At 48.6% G+C, this 26,952-nt stretch overlaps 1 protein-coding gene across 1 annotated transcript in view; it reads right to left on the reverse strand.

Annotated features, from left to right (window-relative positions):
* slc12a5a (solute carrier family 12 member 5a) overlaps positions 1-26,952 on the reverse strand; it is an 87,124-nt gene that overhangs the window by 5,572 nt on the left and 54,600 nt on the right. Inside the window, 18 exon segments of the mRNA XM_067233660.1 lie at positions 130-146; positions 148-310; positions 555-598; positions 600-613; positions 1,052-1,148; positions 1,475-1,528; positions 1,530-1,574; positions 1,576-1,653; positions 1,753-1,787; positions 1,790-1,962; positions 2,083-2,120; positions 2,122-2,198; positions 2,201-2,297; positions 4,133-4,296; positions 4,690-4,744; positions 10,827-10,973; positions 18,718-18,852; positions 19,375-19,472. Coding sequence (XP_067089761.1) covers positions 130-146; positions 148-310; positions 555-598; positions 600-613; positions 1,052-1,148; positions 1,475-1,528; positions 1,530-1,574; positions 1,576-1,653; positions 1,753-1,787; positions 1,790-1,962; positions 2,083-2,120; positions 2,122-2,198; positions 2,201-2,297; positions 4,133-4,296; positions 4,690-4,744; positions 10,827-10,973; positions 18,718-18,852; positions 19,375-19,472 — 1,531 coding nt within the window.

Consider the following 26,952-nt stretch of genomic DNA (forward strand, 5'->3'; position numbering starts at 1 on the left):
CCCCGTTCGCCTTGCGTGGCCGAAGATCTGGAGACGCACACACACACACATGTATTCACACACACATCAGTCAGGATATGCACGTCGGTTATACACAATTGGCTAAGCAGTGTGATTGACAGGGTGGACCTGACCCGGAGGGCGGGGCACTATGCCGTCCCGGGAGATGGCCTGCAGAAGACGTGGAGCGCCAGTCAAACTCTGAAGACCCGCCCCACAGGTGGAGAAGAAGGAGCCAATCACAATCACCCACGGTGAGGGCCAGGCAAGTGTACCAATCACCAGGTTCCCATTCACCCCCTCTCCAAACCTGGGAAAGATAGACAGGTAACACAGCCAATCAGAACACCAGAGATGTGATATCCCTGCAGCCCTTTGTGAGAGAGGTCACATAGTTGACAGTGTAGTCTTAATTGATGTTTCCAGTTGACATGCCTACAGATGTTTTATGCTGTACTAGAAGTATGAAGTATCTAAACATGGCACATTGTTTATGGTGCAATGTGTGTGGTGTGCAATGTGTTTGGTGTGTGTGTTAAAGCAGAGTGACATACTTGTCTCTGAGCACCACACCGTCAATGCAGGCTCCAAACAGAAAACACACTGGACATGTCTGAGAGGCCGAGATCAGGAACATGCACAGACACAACAAGCCCCTGTTCATCTGTCACACACACTCATGTTCCTCTGTCTGTGCTAGGAGAGCTACATTCCTGTCTGTGGTAGAACATGGATGTTCCTCTGTTTGCATCTGCCTTGTGTGGATCCTGACAGGCAACACAGAATCGCCAGACACTCAAGTCTGATGGAGCGAAATTGGTCAATTCAAAGCTAAGTTTGGAGTTTTACTCACAACGCTGTGCTTTCATTAGCATCCGCCGGGGGATAGTCCCTGAAGCAGCGCTTCAACACAATGTACACAATACTAACACGCATCCACGATTCTAGATCACGGTCAATTGTTCTTCATCTCAACCAGTTTGTAGTCTGTAGATTGGACTAGCTCCTGCAGTAGCATGCTAGGTCCCCAGAGGGCGCTGTGGCAGGATACAAACTAAGGAGGTGGTTGTGATGGCACAGATGGTACCGATGGGGATGGATTTCTGTGCATCACGCAGGTCCCCAGACCGTTAGAACAGCCATGATCCCTAGAACAGAGGGAGAGACCAAAACAGCGGGGAGAGAGAAGGAGAGAGAAAAAATGGTCAGTCACATTATCCACATACACAAACAAAGAGAAAAAGATTCCATTACAGTCCTTCACCCGCATACAAAGAGGCAGAAATAGTCTTTCATTCTCCACCTCTCTCTCTCTCTCTCTCTCTCTCTCTCTCTCTCTCTCTCTCTCTCTCTCTCATCTCTCTCTCTCTCTCTCTCTCTCCTCTCTCTCACTCTCTCTCTCTCTCTCTCTCTCTCTCTCTGTCTCTCTCTCTCTCTCTCTCGCTCTCTCTCTCTCCTTCTTTCACACATACACACAAACACACACTGTGACGGAGGGGAAGTAGATCCCGACCAGCAGGGTGAAGAAGGCTGGAGATGTCAGCCAGGACGTAGCGGTTGGAGTTGGTTAAGGGCGTCGTCTACTGACTCCACAGACTCCATGCCCAGCTTGGCCACCAGGGAACCCTTCTCAAGGTAGTTCCCAAACAGGTTCTCTGAGGAGTCAGGGGAGGACATGAGTGGCTTGTGGATGACTTGTATTTGTGTATTTTGCATGTGTTGTGTGTGTTGTGTGTGCGTGTGTCGTCTCACCCTGAGGATTCCGCTGGTCACCCCGGGGATTCCTGGATACTGGTCACATTGTTGGCGGCAAAGTACGCATCACAGGTGGCGTTGAGGAGCGGCGAATCACAGAACATCTTCCAGAGCTGAGTGGTGACGGTGCCGTTAGCAACCTCCACCGTCTTGGCACACACGTCAAAGTTCTTCCACACCAGAGTCCGGTTCCCCAGGATACACACACTGGAGAGGGGGGGGGTTAACACAGTTGTCACCCAGCAACTCATCATCGGGGTGTGTGTGATCGTGTGTTTGAGTGTGCGTGGGATTCTGTGTGTGTGTGTGTGCTAGCTCGGCCCTCACGGGAAGTCGGGTGGGTCGATGGCGGTCTTGATGACCCCCGGCGTAGACGGCGATGATGGACAGGATTACGCAGGCGAGGAAGAGCAGAGCCAGCTTGTTGACGTACTTGACCCCACGAACACCACCAGAGCCATGAAGCTGAGCACGATGGTGCCGTACACACGCATGTTGTTGAGCAGGGCCGCCTCCGCCTCGGGCCCCTCAAGACCCTCCATCTTAAGATGGCCGCCTGGGCAGGATATAGGTCTGGAGGAGAGAGGAGGGTGGAGACAGGAGGAAAGGGGGAGAAAGAAAGAGGGAAAAGGAGAGAGTGGGAGAGAGAGAGAGAGGAGAGAGAGAGAGAGAGAGAGAGAGGGAGAGAGAGAGAGAGAGGGGGGAAAAGGCAGAGATGGAGAGCCAGAAAGAGAGAGAGGGGGGAGGCAGGAGGAGGACAACCATTACATGATGGTACTGTTACGCCTCTTCAAACGAAGACTGAAGTAACAAACCCATTTTCCTCTCATTAGATCAAGGTCAAGCATGGGATTAATATTCTAAATGGATTGCCCACTATTCTTCATATCAAGGGTTCATCTAAAAATAGAAGCACCCATTAGGAGATCATAAAAACACTAAGTGGCCAATCAGTGTCTGTCACATGCCGTGTCCTTGTTCATCTTTTTACGTAACTGTGGAGAGGGTCAGTTACGCCGACACAGCTACACTTGAGCAGAAGTTCAGTCCAAGTTGATACGGCCTCATCCAACACTGTCTACTACAGCTAAAACTGGGGAAAACGTTGTTTTCTCTATCATAGAGACAACAGTAACATATCCGAATAATAACTGAGCCAGCTGTGTGTGTCTGTGTGCAAAAGATCTCTCCTCAGCCGAAGCATCGGCCAGACATCATTGAACTGCTAGCTTTCTGGTGTTGAAGCCGGCTGAGGTCATGTTTCTGTTTGGCTTCCTGACAGGCCTGGTTAAATTGCTGGTTTGTTTGGAGATACACTGAGTGTTAGATGCAGCGTAATCTAGCGAGCTGGTGGTGGTGTAAGTAGAAGCCCTCCCTCTTGTGTCAAATGTTCACGTTTCCTGAAATAGCAGTGTTTTGTGTTGGCGGAATGTGTGGAAGGATAAACCACATTTGAATCAGGCTTCCGTCTCTTTCTCTCTGTTTCTCTACTGCCTTTTCACTTTCCATATTTCCATCCCCTCTGCGCCCCTGTCGTCTTCCTCCTTCCTAATTCTTAAGATCCTGTACCCCTCTCTCTCTCTCCTCCCTCCCTCCCTCCCTCCCCTCCCTCCCTCCCTCCCTCCCTCCCTCCCTCCCTCCCTCCCTCCCCTCCCTCCCTCCCTCCCTCCCTCCCTCCCCTCCCTCCCTCCCTCCCTCCTCTCTCCTCTCTCTCTCTCTCCCCCTCCCTCTCTCCCCTCTCTCTCTCTCTCTCTCCTCTCTCTCTCTCTCCTCTCTCTCTCTCTCTCTCTCTCTCTCTCTCTCTCTCTCTCTCTCTCTCTCAGGAGATGTTTTCCCCATTAGAAAGGCAGTAGTCCACCTTGGCCAGCTGACCCAGAAGACAGTTCCACACCAGCCCAGGCAGCGTCCAGATCCAGACACGGTCGACAGCACCACGGCAACACAGCACTTAAACCAAACGCTCTTAGCCAATGGCATGATTTCCAAATTTACATAATTACCCAAGAGCTCAATGCAGCAAGAGGAGCGACAGAGGAGAAAGGAGTGTAGAGAAAGAAGGGGGAGGAAGAAAGAGGGCAGGCTGAGATGAAAGATCTTTATGTTTCATCTAGAATTGATTAGAATTCAGCTGAAATAATAGACAGATGGAGAAAATAGCTTCAAAGCTGAACTGGGAGAAAGAGAAGACAGTGAAAGGGGGAGGCAGAGAGAGAAGAAACACACAGGGATTAAAGGAGACAAAGAGGAGGAATTGTAAGATGAATATGGAGCGAGGTGTAGAGGGAAAGAGACAAGGAGGGAGCGATGAATGAAGAAGAAGAGGAGGGAGGGAGGGAAAGTGACAGGGAGAGAAGTAAAGAGCGAGAGAAAGAAGGACCCGCCACAGAGAGACAGTGAGCGCTGTCTCACCAGCGAGATCTCGATGCAGGCCCAGGATGTACATGGCTCCAGCGAAGGTGGTCCCCAGGTAGAAGCAGATGCCCACAGCACCACCAAACTCAGGGCCCAGCGAGCGGGAGATCATGTAGTAGGATCCTCCAGCTACACACACACACACACACACACACACACACACACATACAAACAAGCCCACATACACACACACACACACACACACACATACAAACAAGCCCACATACACATATACGACAGCACACCCACACCCACACAAGAATACATGAATTACTAACATTGATGTTCTAATCAAATTCACATTTCATTTTGATGGCCCTTTTAACAATCAATGCCCCCATGGGCTTCTCAGCTACCCACAGATGTCAATAGATGACAAGGAAATTATACTGATATTGCTGCTGGGGATATATTGACAGGCGTAAAACACATAATGTAAAAAACAAACACTGAAATGGAATGGTTAACTATGCCCAGCCAGGCACGACGATACCAGCACTGTGCCAACACTGTCTCACCCACCTGGAACCACTCCATTGGTAGCGATGGCACTCATAGAGATCGCAGTCAGCATGGTCTACAGAGAGAGAGAGAGAGAGAGAGAGAGAGAGAGAGAGAGAGAGAGAGAGAGAAAGAGAGAGAGAGAGAGAGAGAGAGAGAGAGAGAGAGAGAGAGAGAGAGAGAGAGAGAGAGAGAGAGAGAGAGAGAGACATCACAGAGTTAGTTTAAATTGATATTATGAAATACTTTACCCTTTATTTAACACTTTCTGACACAAACTGAATGAATGACATTTGCATGTGACGCTGCGTGTTGTGTTGAGCGTGGATGTTCCATCCTCAGAGACAGAACATCTTGGTTCTCCAGTCAGGGGAAGGAACTCTGGACATAGAGAACTTAAGGACAACAGGGAACTGACATCTGTGCACACAATTCTGAGGGTTAACTGACACAAACACAAAATGACATACACTCACACAAGCACACAAGCACACACTCACACAAGCACATGATTCATATCTGCAGGTTAGGTAAACACCAATACAAGCTGTCAAAAGCTTTCAACGACTCACAGGTCACCCAGACTGACTGTGACCAGGTCACAGGACCCCATGACACTGCCAGCCCTGTCTGCCTGTCTGTCTGCCTGTCTGTCTGTCTGTCTGTCTGTCTGTCTGTCTGTTTGCCTGTATGCTGGTCAATCAGCCATCTGCCATCTGTCTGCCTGCAATGTTGCCTGTCTGTGCGTGTAGGTGTATACGTGTGTGTGCAAGGGGTACGTGTGGGAATGTGTGGTTCGGTCTGTGTGAGAGTAGCTGGGTGTGATGGTTTTATATTAGTCAGTAATGTGGTCCTAATAAGCCAGGTCTCTCCTTAGGGAGCAGATAAGACAGTAATTGTTAAAGTGTTTTATCTGATGGGGACAGCCACAGAGGTAGCTGGAGACAGAGTGAGTCACTATGATGCTGCAGCCAAGAACACACACACACACACACACTACTGTCTGAATCCTGACAATACTTGATTGACTATCAATCAACTCTTTAACAACCCATCATAAAAGACATATGACAGACAGACAGCTAGACAGAAACACACACAGAGAGACAAACTGACACATGGAGAGACAGACAGACAAACTGACAGGCTGGGGGACGTACAGAGACAGGAAGACAAACTGACAGGGCTGACGTACAGAGACAGGAAGACAAACTGACAGACAGAATAGCCGACAGATACACCGACAAAGAAAAAGAGAGGAAGAGATAGCCAAAGGTAGAGAGACAGAAAGAAGGAGAGGGGAAGAGAGATACAGCAGAAGAGAGGGATGATTGGGGGGGTGAGTGTTTCTGTGTCACCCCGTTTAGTCACTCCGCTTCTCTGCTCCCCAGCGGAGTCACATGACCCTTGGGGCGTCAAAACACAGTGTGACATTAACCGACGCTATGAATCAACATCCAGAAATAGCACCTCGGCTGTCTGACCAATGGGATGGCTCCCAGGGTTCAGAGACAGAAGCTGGCCACAGACTGAACTGTGATTGGTCCGATTATCCATTGTCCAAAACCAATGGTGTTCAAATCAGGGGCCGGGGAGGTGGTGGTGTTTCACTGCTGATTTTAAACCCTCATCCTGATTGGTTGACTGATTGATGGATGAGTGTCACTGATTGGCCAGAGCCTATTCTAGGATTGCCCAGGGTCTAGTTCTAGTCACCTTTGGGTTTGTCAGCAGTTTGTTTTAACAGAGAAATCTAACCCTGTTGCTCTCATGTACCTCTCACCAAACAGATGGAGGGCTTATTCAGCTGTCTTGTGCTGCAAAGGCCTCTGCAGTTCAGAAGCTGTCCAGGTGGAGCAGCTCTTGGCCCACAGTTTGTGCTCCGATTAAACTGAAACCCTTCAGGGGGACAGAGACACTCACCAAGTCAGTGGACAGCTGTCTGTCTTTCAGATGACTGTAGGACAGTGAGGCAGGTCTGTCGGCCTGCCTGTCTAGCTCTCTGCCTGACTGACTAACTCTTTGCCTATCAACTTGGCTGTCTGTCTGGAAGCCTGCAAACCTGCTTGCCTGCCGGATTAAACAGACAAACAACTGATTTCATTAGCGTGCCTTTAAAGCCTCCTCCCGCCTGCCTTCCCTTCCCCTCGGCGGCCATGTTGTTTTGGTGGCGCGCTGTAGCCCTGTGATAATGACCCCTGGACAACCTTGCTGAGGAGGATGTGATTGGCTCTGACGGGAGCACAGGATACACCCTGAACTCAGGGAGGACATACAGTTTTCATTAGATAAACGTACTACATCTCCTCTCCTATACACATAGCACATTCATATCCTTATAGAAAGAGATGGCATTTCAAGGTCTGTGGTACGCAAGACTAGAGCCGAGGTTCTGCTTGTATAATCCCATAAAAACAAATTCAGATGAGCTAAATTGAGCACTAAAGGTCTATGACTCTGTTAGCGTAGACTCTGGGATCTGTAGTTTAGGAGAATTTGTAGTATAGGATTAGTGTCAACTGTCTAGGTCTAGGAGACCCGCCTATGCAATTTCCAGGCGAGGGTGGCAGTCACATGATAAATCAAGGTGAAAGCACACCCTTTTTTTTACAGCAACAGATGATGTCATCACATGGGGAGAAGAAGAACTGTCAAATCACCATCTGTTCCTCATCTGACTGAACAACAAGCATTCCAGTTCTGCATCCTTGTCAGTCTGGACGGCTCTGTAATAAGAATATGACTAGCTAAATAAATAAAGGTTGTGTTGTGCTCCAACCGCTGTCACGCTTGTCTTTCTGCTTCTCTCCCTCTTTTTCTCATTTTCCTCTTATTTCTCATTTTCTTTCTCCCTTTCCTTCTTCTTCCACTCCCTCTACCTCCGCTGGGCTCCATCATATCGTGGGGTCAGATGCTGGTTGTGAAGTTTTGAAAGGTTGAATGTTTATTTGTATAAATTTTTTGCCATGTATGTGAAAAAAAAGTAAAAAAAAAAAAAAACTTGAAACTTGTTTTTGGGAAATCTTGAATGGTTTTTTGTTTTGTTTCTAAAAACGTTTTTGCCGTGTGTGTGGAAAAAAAGTTTCTATAAGGTCAAAAAATTAAATGTACAAAAAAGTTTTGAAAGATTGAAATTTATTTAGGGGAAAGTACGCTTGAAAAACATGTTTTGAAAGGTTGAAAAAATTATGAAAACGTTTCACTATAATTTTTTCGAAAGGTTGAAAAAAGGTTTGAAAAAACCTTGGAAAGCTTGAATGTTTTTTTTGTTTTGTTTGATTTCAAAAAACCTTTTTGCCATGTGTGTGGAAACAAAAGGTAAAAAAAAAAAAAAAAAAAAAACCTTTAGAAAGGTTTACATTTATATTGGGGAAAAAACGTTCAAAACGTTTTAAATGGTTGTAATTTGTTTTTGCATCATTGATGAGGACTCTACTGTACTGTGTTGCGCTCTGCTCCGCTTTAATCTACTCGGTTTTAGGCTTCTCGGTTCTCCCCTCTCTTCCATTTGCCATCTCTGGAGAAGATGGAGGACGGACACCCCCCACCTCTCCTCACTCCTCCCATCCTCCCCCTCTCCTCACTCCTCCCATCCTCCCCCTATCCTCACTCCTCCCATCCTCCCCCTCTCATCACTCCTCCCATCCTCCCCCTCTCATCACTCCTCCAAACCTCCCCCTCTCCTCACTCCTCCCATCCTCCCCCTCTCCTCACTCCTCCCATCCTCACCCTCTCCTCACTCCTCCCATCCTCCAATCAGGAGGCACAACCTGGAAGTAATGAAACAACTGATGATTTCCCAGAAAATAAAGGCTCATTTTACTCTGATGACAAGACAGCATTCATTATCCTATCTAAAAATATACACACACACACACACACAGCGTTTTATATTAACATGAAATACACCAGCAAATGTCTTCAATGTGCAGATAATTTACTGACTCGATTACTAGGCTGTACTAGAGTCAGGAGATGTGAATAATGTCATCGAGGATAATAAATCCCTGGCTCTTCTGCGAACAACCCTCCCCACACACACACACACACACACACACACACACACACACACACACACACACACACACACACACACACACACACACACACACACACATCCTCCTGGTGGTGTGAGAGGCAGAATGTCTGAGGTTGTGTTATGTAAGGTGTAGGGGGCTCAGCAGGAGAGAAGAAGGGCTGCACCAACCCTTCAGCCCATCACCCCAGGGCTCAGCACTGAGCAGTGTGACGCGCGCATGTGTGTGTGTGTGTGCAAGCTTTTTCCATTCTAAGTTAGTGAAAAAAAAAACACAGCAATGTGTGTTTGTGCCTGTAATTATGTGTGTGTATCTGGAAGAGAGGGAGAGAGAGAGACAGTCAGCGTGTGTGTGTGTGTACTCTTTGCTCTCACTCCTTGTGATTTCTAACTATGCTTTTATCTCAGAAGGTTTGCACTTCCAGTATGTTAGGACACGATTTGCATGGATATTAAATACAGTGAACACAATAACATGTCTGTTTGAATAAATGTAGCACATTAGGATGTCTATTAAAGTAGGGTGAAGACATTCTGTACAATCACTAGGGAGGAAAATAACAGCAATCGAAGAAACAAGCATTTTCTAATTGGCTTGGTATTTCTTGTGCTATATTGTTAGTAAATCCCTCCATATGAACAGACTTGGATGTTCTGTCACAGATTAACACGATTGAGAAGCATTGTGCGTGAGTGTGTTTCTGTGTGTGAGGATTGAGGGTGTCGTTCTATTATTATCTCTGCAACAGTAAAATCTAGGTTGCTAAAACACACAGAGGCGTGCAAGCACACACTCGCACACACAAACACACACACATCTACGCACATACACACCCCAACAAGGGCATGAAGCACATCACAACAATATAGTACGTATAACACACACACATGTACAAGAACACAAAAAACATGCACACATACACACAGATATCCCTACACAGACACACACATAAACAACACAAACACACATAAGAAGAGGTACACATAACATCTTCTACATCATGCACCTCCAGGCTATGAACAGCTCTATATCTCCGGTGGCTCCTGAAGCAGAAACTGATGCATTCACAAAGCACTGATGGCCCGAAGAGGCCACGCTTGCTACTGACAGGAAATGACACGTCTTCAATAGTGTGGTGTCTAAAGTCTACAGGGAGAGGTGAGTGCAGCTCTCCAATCAGTCGACAAAGAACAACACTCACACTCACACACATGCACACACACACACACGCACACACACACACACACTGAGAGACACGACAACAGCCACTAAGGGCATGTTCTCAGACAAGACCATGTCAAACCTGGTCAAACACCATCACAGTGTATCACCTACATTTACATTTAGTCATTTAGCAGACGCTCTTATCCAGAGCGACTTACAGTAAGTACAGGGACATTCCCCCGAGGCAAGTAGGGTGAAGTGCCTTGCCCAAGGACACAACGTCATTGGACACGGCCCGGAATCGAACCAGCGACCTTCTGATTACTAGCCCGATTCTCTAACCGTTCAGCCACCTGACACCTCCTAGCCAGCTGACACTCTGCCTGGGGGATGTGGGGGGTGGTTGTGTGTGTGTGTGTGTGTGTGTGTGTGGTCAGGGTTAATTTGGAACAATGGAACAGCTATTGGACAGTTGATCCTTCAGGGACTCTATTTGTTAAGGCCTGTCTGTTCAACACCTCTACGTCAACAGTGCTAAAGCCCACGGTTACTACGGTTACGTTACAATGTAGCTGACCCTGTGGTAGTGGATATGGAGGAGGGTGAACCTTAAAGTACGGCATTTGTACCAAATATATGCTCTGACACTTATGTGTCTTTCAACTTTCCATTTCAATATTGAACGTTGAGATAATGTACTGCCAATTGACTGTAGTAGCACTCTAAGAGGAAGACATGTTGAAATTTAAACATCCTTCAGAGTTCACTGTTTAGGTGTTTAGACATCTACACATTCTATGCACCCTTTTGGAACATCATCCTTGCTGCCCCTCGGAGATCTGAGCCTGTGGGTTTAGAATGGGAATGTGTTTGGACCAGGAAGCAGTGGTGCGCTTGTGTATATCTCAAAGCGTCAGGAGTGGACATGCCGAGGTGTTGGGCGTCATGGCGACTCACGGTGGAGCAGCAGATGAAGACGATGATGAAGGAGCCGATGACCCCTCCGATCCCCACCATCCAGGTCATCCTGAGGAACAGGATCACGCCGAAGATGTTCTGGATGCAGGGCAGGTACACGCCCATCAGAGTGCCCAGCTGGGGAGCCTGAGAAGAGGGACACCAGGAAGATGGAGAGAGATGGAGAGAGATGTAGAGAGAGAGAGAAAGAGAGGACGACAGAAGGACAGAAGGAGTTGTTACCTTCATGACTGTCACCTGTGTGTGATTTGCGTTATGTACTATAATTGTTCTTTCAGCACTTACGCTTCAACGAGAAATAAACAGAGACCAGGAAAGAGACAGCGAGTGAGAAAGAGATAGAGAGAAAGATTCTAACACTTTTCTGTGTGTTGGTTACGTAAACGGCAAGTTGTGAAAGAGGTGAGAGAAAAGATGAAGACGTTCCCCTCCTTTCTTCACTCCTTCCCTCATGAAGGAGTTGTGGGGCTGGTGCTGGTGCTGGGGCTGGGGCTGGTGCTGTGGCTGTTCTGGGGCTGGTGCTGTGGCTGTTCTGGGGCTGGGGCTGTGGCTGTTCTGGGGCTGGGGCCGGTGCTGTGGCTGTTCTGGGGCTGGGGCTGGTGCTGTGGCTGTTCTGGGGCTGGGGCCGGTGCTGTGGCTGTTCTGGGGCTGGGGCTGGTGCTGGGGCTGGGGCTGGTGCTGTTCTGGGGCTGGGCCTGGTGCTGGGGCTGGTGCTGTGGCTGTTCTGGGGCTGGGGCTGGTGCTGGGGCTGGTGCTGTTCTGGGGCTGGGGCTGGTGCTGGGGCTGGGGCTGGTGCTGTGGCTGTTCTGGTGCTGTGGCTGTTCTGGGGCTGGTGCTGTGGCTGTTCTGGGGCTGGGGCTGGTGCTGTGGCTGTTCTGGGGCTGGGGCCGGTGCTGGGGCTGTGGCTGTTCTGGGGCTGGTGCTGGGGCCGGTGCTGGGGCCGGTGCTGGGGCTGTTCTGGCCCCCTAGTGTCCTCATATCAGCTGGCCTTCCAAGTCGCTTGTATGGAACACATTCAATTACCAATCCTACCTAGATACGAAGCTGTGCTGAGGACCCCAGAAAGATTAATGGAAGGTTTCACCTCCTGAAGGTTTTTTTGAGGGAGGGATGTGTGTGCTCCTAAGAGTGTGTGTGTGTGTGCTTGTGTGTGTGTGTGTGTGTGCGTGCTACTAAGAGTGTGTGTGTGTGTGCTTGTGTGTAATGTACATAATGGTGTGTACTAAAGTTGAAGGACACCCCAGTTGACCTGATTGTGTAATGGACACGTTCATTTCTTGCTCAAGGACGACTCAGCCAATAGAAGGTAATAGCACCGATATCCATTCTACTAAGTGATGGAGCAGACCTGATGTGTCACATCACAGGATAATAGGCACAGCATCTGTTCAGTCCAGTTTCAATGCTGACCGGCCAAATCCAGTAACACAAATCAGTAGAAAGTGTTCGAGCAAAAAAGTCACACAATCGAGTAAGGCTACAGTGAAACAATCCATTCATGTAAACAAGGTATGACTGCATTTGTGTTGCTTAGAATGCTGTGAAATCAATAGTATTTCCATGCTTGAGTTGGAATCAAAGATGAATAAAGACCATGATAATTCAGCAAGCTCTCACCTCGACAGTACAAGGCGAGAACATATGAGCAGCTACCGCTGAAGGTTACACACCAAACCACTCGGGTGTGACAAACTATGTTTTAAAGCTTGTAGGACTAATACTACATACTCTATGTGATCTACGGATGGTGTCACAGCTGAGTTAGCAAATCATTGGGCTTTTTATTCTGTTTAAACCAGTGGAGTGGCCCTCAAATCAAATCTAATGCATATACGTACAAAACAGTCAAACAATATCTGATACATGAATTGGATTTTGGTCAGGAAAGGAAAGTATAAGCTGCTGTTAGAACGGCTTCAGGTTTCTGAACTCAGTGAGAAGAGAACCTTCCAGACAGTACTCTGAAGAGGTAGCAGATGTCGACTAGAGAAACCAGACTTTTAATCGAATCATCTGAGGGAAACACAGGCGTATTGACGAAAACCTGGCAGTAAATGAGTGATATTATGCATGCAAATTGCGGGTGCCTTCCATGTGATTTGATTAGCGCTTTTTGGCTTCCAATATTAATAAGGGATGTATTTATTGAAAGATGCAAGTCTTAACAAGTCACAACAGCAAATTCTAAGTCTCCAAATCACCAGAGAAATAGCTACACATACAGTGAGAGTAAGGGAGAGGGAGAGAAAGAGGGAGACAGAGAGAGAGAGAAAGAGTGAAATAAAGAGTGGAAGAAAGAGATAGTGCTCTAATTATAGAACAGGACACTCACAAACTGAGTATTAAATCAACTGTATAAATAAAACATCTAACTGACTGGCACATTTGATCTTCTCTGCCTTTTCACGTTCACCCACAGAGATTGAAGCTGGGCAGAAAAAAAAAAAGAAAAAAAAGAAGCACAGACCAGCAGTAGCAACACTCAAGCTGCAGGTCCTGGGATTTGAAGCTCGGTCTCCACAGGTTGGAACATGTGCTCAAGGCTAGGCACCTTGTCAGCCTGCACCTGCTTCATGCTTTAAACAAACCTAAACAGTCCCTCATCACATGGCCTGTGGGAGCAGAGCTGAACAAACCTCCTCCATCTCTGTCATCTCCCCATTCCTAATGCTAAACGCTAGCACAACGTGTGAGCCTGTGACTGCATTATGCACTAGCATGGTAGCCATATGCTAGGTATTATCCCAGAAAGGCAAATAGCTAACAACTAGCCTTGCGGCTGTAGCTAAAGGTTAGCACAGCTAGCTTGGTGGTGATGTTATGCTAATGAGAAAGTGCCTGCTGTGGCCTTCAGTATGAGGGGGAGAAAGGGTCGTTCATCACTGTCATGCCAGGATTGAATCTCAATAAAGTTTCGTTTTAAATAATTCAACACTCCCCTAAAGTTTCCCAGCACCTTATGAAGATTGCTGTCGGATATCTCTGTCACATTGACAGTGTGGTAAACAGTCGAATGGCATTTAGATTTTGATAATTAACTGCACTGACATCTACTCTGCATGTCCAAAATGTGAGAATTTGCATAACCCCTCATTCATCACAGTGATAGAACATGACTAGAAATAGATCTAGTCATTAGATAAACAACACTCTACATAGCTAGTAATGAAATATATAATTGGTCATTTAAATTCGGTGGCACAAAGGATTGTTACTACTAGCTCAATGGATTTGTTACGTCTATCGTACATGAGCAACCGAAATATATTTGTTCCTACCATTTATTTTATCTCTAAGTAAAAAATACATTCAAAGCATAATCAAATAAAAAACTGTTGACTGACATCCAAGACAATGAGTTTTAAAACAACTTCTGGTTGTATATGACCCTGTCACTCTACCTTGGCCCCCAAGACTTTGTCCACCACCTGTGGTGCGCTTGATTGAGTTCATTCTGTACGATAAAACCTATAGAGCCATTCTGGAAGCGGCAACGTTGAAACCAAACATACCTAAACACTCAGGTCCCTCCCTCCTCCCTTGCCTCGGCTCCTACAGCTCCTGGCTCCTACAGCTCCTGTATGCATTAGCAGTCAGGTGTTGCAGAGAGAGAGGCAGCCCTGCCATCAGCACTTTGGTGCAACACTCAGAAGTGCTGAAACTGCAGAAACAGCCTCAGGTAGGTGGAGCAGGGGTCAGATTCTTATAACAGGCACATTATTAGACACAACACCTTGTCATCCCCCATTTACATAGACCCACAATAACGTACGCAACACCTCCCATCCACCTGGGAAATGAAAAGTCCTTTCAAGGTGGTCCTGGGCCCTCACATGAAATATGATTTCTAAAGCTTCAATGGCCCCCGGAGTGCTTTGATGTGGAGTGGTACAATACGGGGACACCACGGCGCTTTGTTAGTCTCCTGTCCTTCGCTGCGTCGACACCTCAGAGGGCGATCGAAACAGATCAGAGAGAGAGAGGCGCTGGACAAAAGCCTTCTGAACGCCCCCCCCCCACCCCAGTGTGCTGAGCTGCTGTTGTGACCGTTGTCACGACCTCGACAACTACCCTCGACACCCCACTTGCTTACACAAGGGTTCATATAGTACTTTGCACACACATAGTATGATATATGTTTTATATACAGTGTAGTATTGCTTGGGGAAAGGTAGCAAGTTTCCCCCATGATGCTACCTTAGAATATGAATTCTACAAAAGAGCGTCTCTAATTGGAGAGCTGTGCTGTGATGAGATATTCAGATGCAGTTTTGCTCCCATCTGGGCCCCTGATCGCCTTCATTTGGACCACACAACTTCCAAGACTGTCTAAACACCTGGGATGAATTCAGTCGGCGAAAACAAAATGGAGTGGGATCTGTAATGGTGGCTCTGTAATGAGTTAACATCGGAGAAACGGCAGCAGCAGATGGGACTCCCGTCTCTGTGTGTTATTGAATCAACATCTCTCCTGTGGGGAATAGATAGACTTGGTGTTTATAGTTAGCCACATCGCAGCTCTGGCGTCATTCTCATTCAATTGGCTTTTCATTTTGCAGGGCGGGAGAGCTCAGTCACGGGCATGGGTCCTGGGGAATATGTAGGGGGGTTGTGGTGGGGGGGGTAGCTGGAGCTGGGAGAGGGGCTGGTGGCTAGGGAGGCAGGGTAGCTGGGAGAGGGGCTGGTGGCTGGGGGAGGATGGGGGGCAGGAGAGGGGCTCATGGCTGGTGATTTCCCCAGGGACTGGGCTAGTTTAAGCAGAGGGACCAATTGCTGCAGCACAGCCACAGGTAAGCAGGCAGTATGGAGGGAAGGAGGAGGCAGGAAGGAGGGGTGGAACAGCTGCCCAACTGCCCCCTGGGATTCAGAGTCAAGCCAGAGATGACTGGCTCAGATGTTCAACTGCCGTTACATTACAGACCACTTCAGCGCAGCTGCACCAGGACAAGTATCTAGCCCCTGGACTCCAGCCTCTGACCTCCTGCCTTTAGCCCCAGCCCCTTCCCCAGCCTCAGCCCCTTCCCCAGCCTCAGCCCTAGTCCCAGCCTCAGCCCTAGTCCCAGCCTCAGCCCCTTCCCCAGCCTCAGCCCTAGTCCCAGCCCCTTCCCCAGCCTCAGCCCCTTCCCCAGCCCCTTCCTCAGCCCCAGCCTCAGGCCCTTCCCCAGCCTCAGCCCCAGCCTCTTCCCCAGCCTCAGCCCCAGCCTCAGCCCCTTCCCCAGCCTCAGCCCCAGCCTCAGCCCCTTCCCCAGCCTCAGCCCCTTCCCCAGCCTCAGCCCTAGTCCCAGCTCCATTCTCTAGTCTTTATCTTCCTGATTGCCACAGCCTGCGGGGACAATGTGTCGGAGAGAAAGAGGTCAAACACAGTGAGAGTTCAGATGGTTCCTGGTGTACTGATGTGCTGTAGGGAGGTGGGCTGTGAAGAACAAAGGAAAGGAGGAGAGCGGGAAAGGGGGAGACAGAGAGGAGAGGTGCACTGTCAGCTTGTAATGGCATCTTCATGCTCTGCTTGGCAAACAGGAGCTGATAGGCCCAGTGTGTTTCTGCTCAGGTGTGCTGAATTATTAACCAGGAGCAGAGAGGAGAAGACCATCACCCTCCACACTCTACTGTGGATGAACTAGTCATGTAGCGGTCAGTGTGTATGTGTGTGTGTGTGTGTATGTGTGGGTGTGCGTGAGTGTGTGTGTGTGTGTGTGTGGGGGGGGGGGGGGCAGAGAGAAAGGAGGGACCCTGTTGTATTAAAAGAATACACTGACCTGCTTCAGCTCATAAAAGCTGCATGTATCTGACAGCTGGAAGATGCCGGAGAGGCTGTCCTGTTTGCTAGAATATTCAGAGCTATGAAACATCTCGTTCCTGATGTTATTGTGTCTCCAGCGGGGCTGTGCGTTTAAGTGGAACCATACGTACGCTGTGAAATCTCCACTTAGCGCCGTGATCAGCCCTGTCAAATACGGAAGCTACTGTACAGCAACATGAAGTGACATTAATCAAGAAACAACCTTCAGAGGACTAGCGTCGTGCATACTAATGTAAGACAGGCTCCTAATGGGAGGACAGGAGGGAGGGATGAGAGAGGGATGAGAGAGGGATTGAGAGAGAGAGAGGAGGAGAGGGAGGGAGGAGCAGCCTGGAAACCCAGCCACCAGGAAGAGAAGCAACATCAAAGGAGGGGTGCAGGATTCTTCATCACACCCCTGCAGAAGAGCTCTCAGAGGAAGTTGAGGAAGGGAGGAAGGGAAAGGATGGGATGTGGGGGTTTGGCACCCCACCACAAGGGAAGAGGAGGGTAATGAAGAAATATGAGGAGGAAGGAAGGAGGAAAAGGATAAGTGGAGAAGAAGAGAGAAGAGAGAGAAAGAAGGAGGATAAGGAGGGAGTCGGAAATGAGAGAGAGAAATAAAGAGAGAGAGAGAGAAAGAGAGAGAGAGAGAGGGAGAGGGAGAGAGAGAGGGAGAGAGAGAAATAAAGAGAGAGAGAGAGATAGGGAGAGGGAGAGAGAGAGAGAGAGAGAGAGAGAGGAGAGAGAGAGAGAGAGGGAGAGAGAGAGAGAGAGAGAAAGAGAGAGAGAGAGAGAAAGAGAGAGAGAGAAAGAGAGAGAGAGGGAGAGGGAGTCTCCTTTTCTGCTCGTCTCCATGTAAAGCCCTGTGTCCTCCAGACTGTCCCCTGGTGTCATTGGCCACCAGACTCTCTAATCTCTGCTTCCACACTGCAGAGACTTCACAATGATACTCACTCTCTACTTATCTCTCCCTCACTCGCTCCTTCAGGTAGACAGAGACAGACAGAGTTAGAGGGAGAGATAGAGACAGAGAGAGGAAGAAGGAGAGGAGACAGAGAGTGGAATGAGAGAGAGAGAACGAGACCGAAGGGGGAGAGGGGAAACAGGGAGCAGGAGAGAGCCGAAGGAGGGAGGCCGAGAGAGAGAGATAGAGAGGATGGAGGAAAGAGGAGAGCTTGTGGGAATGAGAGCACACTGCGCGGACAGCGGGCAGTCTTAATGAAGAGTGTCGTTGCAGCGATGAGGAAATTGCCTCTGGAATGGCTTTCTGATTGGAGTAGCAGCTGCCTGCTGCAGACAGGAGTCTGGTTAACAACCTGGAGGGTCGTAGTGACATAGGGGAGATTAGCCCTGAACCAGCACCCAGAGAGGCGCCAACGCCCAGACTAGCAGACTTCCGCTCCCCAAACACATGTAAATGACCCTCGAGACCAAGGTTGGAGTTCCAGATCATGTGATTTTGCCGCTGCTCTCCCGCAGTCGGCTTCCTCCATCTGGCCAAAACACAACCTGCTCCTAAAGACGAGCTTGATGACCCAGGCATGCCTCCAGGAGGACTGAGGACAAATCATTTAGTAAACTTGGCTGACTTACGTAGTTCACTTAATAAGTTAAATGAACGCTGGTGCACTTTGATTATTGCGAAGAATCGCCAAGCAGAGGGAAGGCAGGAGGGGAAAACCAAGGAGAGGGAGGAATGGTGAATATGGAGAGGCTGGAGGAGTAGACCCCAGGCATGATGAGTCCCTCTGTCCTCTGTCCTGTCAAGCTCTTTTGATTGGACGTGCTGGGAGACAGAGCAGAGGTCATCCCTAGCTGGAGGCTGTGGGTCAGAACAGTCCAACCAACCAGCCAGCCAGCCGGCAAGCGACACAGATTCAACTCTAACTCCAGCAGTTACAAGTCTGACCAACTGTGCAGGGACAACTGATCTTGCCGATGCTAAATGTTTGGGTCAGTGTTGTGTAGTGTGGTTCTGAGTGAAACCCAGGTCGGATAAGACAGACTTCTTTTGCTTCTCTGAGGAAGGGGGTCAGGTGTGGTGCGTGTGGTTGTGTGGGTACGGCGTGGCTCCAGCAGGGGGCCTACCTTGATGGGCTTCTTGCGGGGCTGTTCCTCGTTATTCTCGGCCTCCTCGTGCTCCTTGCTTCCCTGGGGCAGGTTGGAGTAGTTGGCCAGGCTGCTGAGCAGTGAAGACACCATGGGACTGGTGTCCATCTCCTCCTACACACACACACACACACACACACACACACACACACACACACACACACACACACACACACACACACACACACACACACACACACACACACACACACACAGACAGACAGAATGTCAGAAAATGGAAGCCACATTGAGCAAATCCTTTGAGGTTCAAGAAATTTGTTTTTTTTCAGTGTTGAAAGGTTGGACTTAATCCAAAAGCCAAAATGATACCAAATACCTTTTGCGTTGCTGTATTGATATCAGGTATCAGTTTAACTTGAAGACCATTCAGGATACCTGAGCTTTTCTGAATTTAGTTTTCTGTGTTCCAGTGAAGTAAATGGACTTTGTTCAAGTCTTTGTCTGTAGCAGGTTTTTACGTGCCTGTATTAACCTGAGGTCCCCACTCGCCCTTCAGATGATAATTACCCTCATTAATCGATGTCAAGCCCCTTATTCAATCACAAGCCGAATCAAGGAGCTGTGTGTGTGTGTGTATGCGCGTGTGTGTGCGAGTGCGTGCATGTCTGTACGCACCTCAAACAAGGCCATGTGCTTGCCGTCATACTGCTGGCTTTTCTCTGCTGCATCGCTGCTGTTGATGAACGGACTGCTTTCCTTGGGGTTACTGTCACCTAGGAGACACACACACACACACACACACACAAAGAAAAAGATGTAATTAGATCATGTATTACTCCCAAACGGACAGGTGTGAGTAAAGTTCATCTCGAGACAAAGTCATATGGTGGCGGCAAAGATAAACGGCGGCTTCATAATCAACATCAGCATCAACACTGCATGACAGACATGACATGTTATCCAGGGTCGTTATTCATGACTGTCATCAGGACCTGGTTGTCTGTATGTTTCTCCCTCTGTATGATCAAGGCCATGTGGCAGACACGCCGCCTCTCCTCCAAGACACGCCCCCTGTCCTCCAAGACACGCCCCCTCTCCTCCCCCGCCGGGACCGAAGGTGATGTCATCGGCGTGACAGCGTGTTGCCGGCGCTCTGCAGCTGAGCGAGGGGGGCTCGCTGGACCCCAAGTCTGAAGACCAAGGTGCTGCCTGAGGCAGGCCTGTGACAGTCAGTCTGTGCTGGTGTGTGGGTTTGGCTAAACCCCCTGGCATGTTGCCCTGACGATGCTGTGAGGTTCAAACGCTGTGCCACAAACACGGACATCTGAGACAGACCCCGATCAGACACACTCTCTCTATCTCTCTTTCTTTCCCTCTGTGTCGCTCTCTCTCTTTCCCTCTGTCTTTCTCTCTCTCTCTCTTTCCCTATGTCTCTCTCTCTCTCTCTCTCTCTCTCTCTCTCTCTCTCTCTCTCTCTGTGTGTCTCTCTCTCTCTCTCTTTCCCTCTGTCTTTCTCTCTCTCTGTCTTTCCCTCTGTATCTCCCTCCCTCCCTCCCTGCCTCCGTCTCTCTCTCTCTCTCTCTCTCTCTCTCTCTGTCTCTCTCTCTCTCTCTCTCTCTCTCCTGGGGTCATGTGTTGGAACGAGCGCCATACTGCGCCTTGCGTCTGAGCTATTTTTAGAGAGGCCATGACGCTCAGGGGAGGGCATCGCTCCCTGCCGGCCCCCTCGGCACTCACACGCTCCCCTCCGTAAGAGAGAGGGAGGAAGGAGGAGAGGACAGCCAGAGACATGGAGGGAGAGGACCGTGTTGGGAGAGGTAGAGAGGTGGAGGGAGGAAGAGAGGACAGCGAGAGATGGATGTGGAAGGAGGGGATGGTGGAGGGAGAGGGAGAGAGAGATAGATGGGAGTCGATGGGAGCTGGGAAGACAGAGAAGGGAGGAGGATGTAGAGAGGTGGGGAGATACGGACGATGGACAGGGAACATATACCGCACACAGGAAAGAAGAATCAGCATGGCTAGAGAGAGAGAGAGAGAGACAGAGAGAGAGCGAGCACAAGAGCGAGAGAGATAGATAGAGGCTGAAAGAGATAGAGAGAAAAAAAAGATTACTAAAAGATGAAAAGCATCTGCAGTACTACTTAGACTTCAGCAGGCTTCATCCCACACCCAGACCAGAATACACACGCTAAAAGGTAGGCAGGGCCGTGGGTTTGAGAGCATCCTGTCTATTAATAACCCAGCAGGCCAGGCCAGCCCGCAGGTTGCAGCTACAGGGGGCTCTGTGGGCCAGATAAGGTACACGACTGTTCACCCAAAACCGGAAATAAACATTGAGCTTGATCTTTAACGCTATGAATATGCCTCAGTGTACACAATCATACAATCCATCCATAAACAGACTCACACACGCATACACAGACACACACGGTCACATTTTTGCACGGATGCATGCACACGTGAACATGTTGGACCACACACACCCACACACAGTTGGCTGACAGTTCTCCGAGGTACAGCTCTTAACAAAGCCAGGGACGAGGGATGACACAGTGGTCATGTGGTGGTTGTCAGGGTAACGCCCTGAGGGGGCGACACACAGCCCTCCCGTCCTAAAATCACAGATCTCTCCACGGAACATTCCTCCTGATAGCCAATTAACTCAAACTCAGACATCAAAGGGATGCTGACTGTTCTAGAAGACTGAAGCTTCTGGTAGTCACCGCGGTGACCATCTCCCCTCACTTATCCCTGATCTCTCATCTCCTATCGCTCGTCAATCTGACGGTGGCCCTGGGCGACCAGCCAGAGATTTGGTGAACCGGATATCTGCAGAGATGAAACTGCACCCCCATCGACATCAATGGACTGAAACAAAAGCATATCCTGAATCTTATAGGGTACACAATTACTGGATAAAGAAAAGCAACAACAAAAAAACCTTTGCAAAGACTACCTTAATATCCACCGTTCTCAGTCCAGGAATTATTCCATTGATCACAATTATTACAAAGACGTTTTTAAATGATTTCTTAAAACAGCAGATAATCAGTTCAAGAAGAAAATCCCATAATGGGGCCTCAGAAATACAATCAGTGATTTTTCTGATGATTTCGAAGTACTACGATGTCATAAAGTTTGCTAAGTAATCTGAACCATACAGATAGGCTACAGAATGTGTTAAGTCCTTGTCATATTTGCAGATGTCTTAGTGGTGATACAACACATTTTAAATGTCAGTGTGATAAATGTCCAATCCATGCTCAAACATGTTGTGATGGTCCAAAGGCTTAATTTAGCATCTCCGTGCAGCATTCCATCTCAGAAAGACATACACACAGACCGTCTCAGAGGCTGTTAGCTAGGTCACATTCTGACTGGCAGCTGGTGCCTGTCTGTGACCTCCAAAATGTGTCTCTGTGTCTATTTGATTCCCGACATCCTTGCGTATATGTGTGTGTGTGTGTTTGGTGTGTGAATGTGTGTGTGTGTGGCCTCCTGCATGTGTGTGAAAGTGTGTGTGTGTCTGTTTGAGAGCCCCCCTGCCAGCTACATGACATCCTCCAATGTGGTGACAAGCCAAGCGTCTCGTCAGCCATTAATGAGGCATGATGGGAAATCACCATTCCACCCATCAGATGGTTAGCCCTACGGTGACATCATCACCCTCAGGAATTCAGGGACCCCCGTTAAGCACTGATGGGTCTTTATGCATGGGTCAAATACGCAGTGCAAATATTTGAACGACTTGAGATACTTTGAACAGAGAGGTGTCCCCCATGGTGTCTGTGTTCTCAAGGATCTGCAGCCCAGCTTCATACATTTCCGCCTACGGTTCAGCTAACTGTTCACATCCTAGCTAGTCTACAGGCCTGCTAGTAGACAGTGCTAAGTAGTTTTGCTTCACTGCTAGAGGTCTGTCACCTAGCTAGCTTAGCCTCTGTGCTAAAGGGCTCTCACCTAGCTAGCTTAGGCTTTCTGATAGAGGGGCATAACCTAGCTTAGCCCGCCTACTAGGGGTCTGTAACCTAGCTTATCCTGTCTGCTAGCAGTGTGTACTGTGTGTATGCTACACAGAAAAGCCTACAGGTTTGCTAGTGGTGTGTATCCTAGCAAGCTTGATTCCAAATTCCAAGCTGGGGGAGCAGGTTATGTGGCAGTGCAGCCAGGGAAAGAGAGGACTGCTGAGGGGTTGAGCCAGAGAAGCTGTGTGTGTGTGTGTGTGTATGTGCAGCTATCTGCGCTAAGCCCCAGTGGAGCCTAGGAACATAGGTAGAGTGGTGTGTGTCTGTGTGTGTGGATGTGTGTGCGTGTGTGTGGGAAGCTGACCCTGTGAGGGGTCTGTACAGAGCTACATCCCTCCTAATGCTCGGGAGGTTGTCCTGGGGGAGGGTGGGGGGTGGGTGCAGTAATTGGTAACCTGTGGAGCTTGACAGAGCTGGGAGGAAGGAGCCAGAAGGGAGGGAGGATGAGAGGAAGAAAAAATATAAGTGTGCAGGGCATTACGAGACCAGGGAGAAGCTAGGAGGATAGACAAGAAAATAGAGAGAAGACAGGCAGACGAATGTCTGTACAGCCGTGGCCAAAAGTATTGGGAGCGACATACATTTTGTGTTTGCAAAGCTTGCTGGGCCTTGGCATAAAATGACTGCAAACATAATTTCAGTAAGTCATATCATCAGCACAGGGGAAAGTGTGAACTAGTTCTAGCCAGTTGAAATTACTTTATCATTCTGATTGGATTTTAAGAGCAGATTGACTGCTGTAAAATAGGGGACGATTTGCATGTATTGTAAATTTTCGCCCCAAAAAAGCTTTAAAAAATATGTGCCTTATTGTATTCTATAGAAACATATGAAACATGTAAAAAAAAAATCCTCAAATACTGAACCAGCAAACTTTGGCAATGACACATTTGTCATTGCCAAAACTTATGGCCACGACTGTAGAAAGAGAGGAGGGGGGGTACTTTTTCATCATGAGGTCATGGTTTACAAACTCTCCTAAACTTCAGAGCGGCCAGCGAACCAATTTATCTCAGAAACATAATTCCCCCCTCAATGCTTAACTGATGCCAGCAGTGCCCATCACGATCCAGTTTTTATTACACTTGGCACATCTCTGGACAAGGAGCACCACTAGAGTACTCAGCAGACTGTGACAGAGGGAAATAAGGTGGAGAGAGAGGGAGAGGTAGAGAGACAAAGGGAGTAGGGCAGAAAGAAAAGAGGGGGGGAGGGGGCAGTTATTGCCAAGTCTGATTGGATAACGACGAGTTCTCCACTCGCCAGGTCTGATCTAAAGTGATAGGCTATCATCTGGCTGGGTCTGTGGCAAGCCCCGTGATAGAATCATGCAGGTGTGAATCTCAGCAGAACATATTAACACCTCAGCTGCCTCTGTGGACTGCCTCTCCTCGGCTTCCTCATCCCTCCATCCCCGCTTACTGTCTACCAGTATCCCCAGTGGAGAGAAAAGCAATCTAGCCACAGCCCAGGTGACGAGTGTACACAAGGGTGAGGTCACCACCTCAGAGCTTCTGTCAACACCCCCCCTCTCGTCTCCTCTCCTGTTCTCTCCTCTCCCTGCTCTCCTCTCCCTGCCCTCCTCTTCGCTCCTCTCCTCCCTTCTCCTCCCCCCCCCCTCTCTTCTCCTCTCTGTTGACAGCTAGACAGCGGGGAACTGCACTGCTGAGTGCAACGGATGGACAGACACAGAAAACCCATCTCACCAAGACGCTAGCCTGGAGGAGGTGGAGAGAGAGAGAGGTAGAGAGAGTTAAAGAGAGGAAGAGGGAGGGATGGAGAGAGAAAGAGAAGTAGGGAGCATGTGTGTAAAAACGAGCAGCTGTCAAATGAGTGAGTGTATGTGTGTGAGGGTGTATGCGTGTGTTATTTGTTGTGTGTGTGTGTGTGTGCGCGTGTACAGAGGACATGTCAAACAGATCATTTCACTTCAAAAGACCCTTCGTGTCCTTTTGAAGTGGCCAAATTCTCTTTATCATACGACAGCGAGCAGCAGTCCAGGCCGCTCGACGTTGGCTCAGACGCTCCCGTATCTTCCTGGCTGTCTTACACATGCAAGGGAGTCCAGTCTGTCGCTGAACCAGATGACAATCACATGTCTGAACTGTGTTCTCGTCAACACAGGACAGGCTGAGTCCCACTCAACTTGAAATGCAAACATCTCAGTTATTAGCTTGCTTATGCTTAAGTCAATTTGGCTGCCAGTGCACCAAAGTGTGCACTGACACTTAAAATAGCGTGTTGTCTACTTAAAGAAGTGACTAGAAAAGCCGTTTGTAATAGAAACTAGTGGAAACAAGACGATCACACTGGGTTGGATATGCAGTTTTTGCAGTGTAGATGAGCGTTCTGACAGCAGACCTCCAGACCATCGTACCCGTGTGGCCCCCACAGAGGGAGGAGATCTTCAGGACCATGGACAGAGTCAGCAGCAGCACAGGCCAGGACACGAAGTAACCCACCAACCAACCCACCACTCCAGAATCTCCATGGCGACCGGATGAAGCCTGAGAGCCACTTGTTGTAATTTTTCAGAGAATATTCCGTTGGATAAGCGCCTCTCATGTGGTTCTTCTGTTATCCCTACCAACAAGCACCAAGACAGGTCTAAATGTGGTAGAATACTGTATGCTAGAATATGCCAGGCAGATCTCTAGTCTCAACATCTCTCCACCTGGCTTCTACTGTGTTTTATCTCCTTCATAATGTCTCCCTGAATGGGGCTCGTCCACAAGCAATGGCAGGAATCCCAGTTGACGACGCTACAGTACGTGCAATCCCATACTTTCATAATTCATCCTTTTGAATCATATGCATGGTTTGCCTTCATACTTAAGCCAAGCATCCCTTCCAGACAGTTTCCCACTAAAAGCCTCACACCCAAAACCTCCTCACTGATCCCAGCTTTCACTTGTTTGACTCTCAGCTCAGCGCCACCCAGGCACTCACGTCGCCATAGTGACAGGTTTGGTTTCTCCATGAGGTGGATCAGTTATACGCTGCCCTGCACCCTCCTCCAGCTGTGGATGAGCCTGCCAGAAACATTCATATACGTCCCAATCAAAGATGTGCCGTTTCTATAGCAACGGGGACAAGCAGAAAAGGTCAAGATCCAGTCCAGTGTGGTCAGTGTGTGTGTGTGTGTATATAGATCAGACATGATGAGGAAAATTTATGAGGCTATAAACTTCAAGAGGGGGAGTCACAAGACCAACGAAAGACTATCTCTCCATCTTTCTCATCCATCTTTCTCGTCATCTCTCTCTCTCTCTCTCTCTCTCTCTCTCTCTCTCTCTCTCAGCCTCTCTCTCTCCATCTTTGTCCTTCTCTCTCTCTCTCTCTCTCTCTCTCTCTCTCTCTCTCTCTCTCTTTCTCTCGCTCTTTCTGCTTCTCGTTCTCAGGTCTGGCCAGGTCTGATAAGACTCCTACAGTCAGGATATATCTGCTGCTTCAGTAGAGGAGTATTACCTGGCCGAGCTAACATTGCCCAGCTTTTTACTGATACCCTGTGTGTGTGTGCATGTGTGTGTGAGTGTGTGTGATGCGGTGTGTGTAAGCCCTACCGCAAGGCTGAGACCTGCTTGTAAGGCTAATCTTCCAGGCATTTCTACTCTCTGGAGGATAAATAAATAATGGACAGCGTTCAGGATAGACAGAGATGAGAGAACACAGCTTACACTACGCTCCTCAGAAATAGACAGACAGGCGGACAGACAGAGAGAGAGAGAGATAGAGAGACAGAGAGAGACAGAGAGACAGAGACAGAGACAGACAGTCAGGCAGGGCGTGTATTAATGTGTGTATCTATGTGTGTTTGTGCTTGTGTGTTTGTGAGAGTGTTCATGAGCCCTGGTGGCAGGGTACTGACTCACACGATGGAGCGTCTAGCTTTGATTGCTCTTGAATTATGCATAATATCTCTCCATGGTGTATGTGTACCTCTTTATTGTGTGTGTGTGTGTGTGTGTATGGAGCTAAGCCAGGGACTGCAGAGGCAGTGACAGTGACTGATATCTGCTTTAGACTGTTTTGCCCTTCTCAAACACAAAACACACACGCGCACACACACTTCCAGTGAGATGGGTGTGTCCTTGTCAGCAGGCCTATGTGAAGGTTAACAACATTACCCAACACTCTCTACATGTTTATTGGCTGCCTCACAGCGTGTGAATAAAACACTGTCTGGAACTTTGTTACTTTCATGTGAGTTCTACCACACAGGCACACG

The sequence above is a fragment of the Osmerus mordax genome, chromosome 1 (genome assembly GCF_038355195.1).
Source record: "Osmerus mordax isolate fOsmMor3 chromosome 1, fOsmMor3.pri, whole genome shotgun sequence".
Classification (NCBI taxonomy): Eukaryota; Metazoa; Chordata; class Actinopteri; order Osmeriformes; family Osmeridae; genus Osmerus; species Osmerus mordax.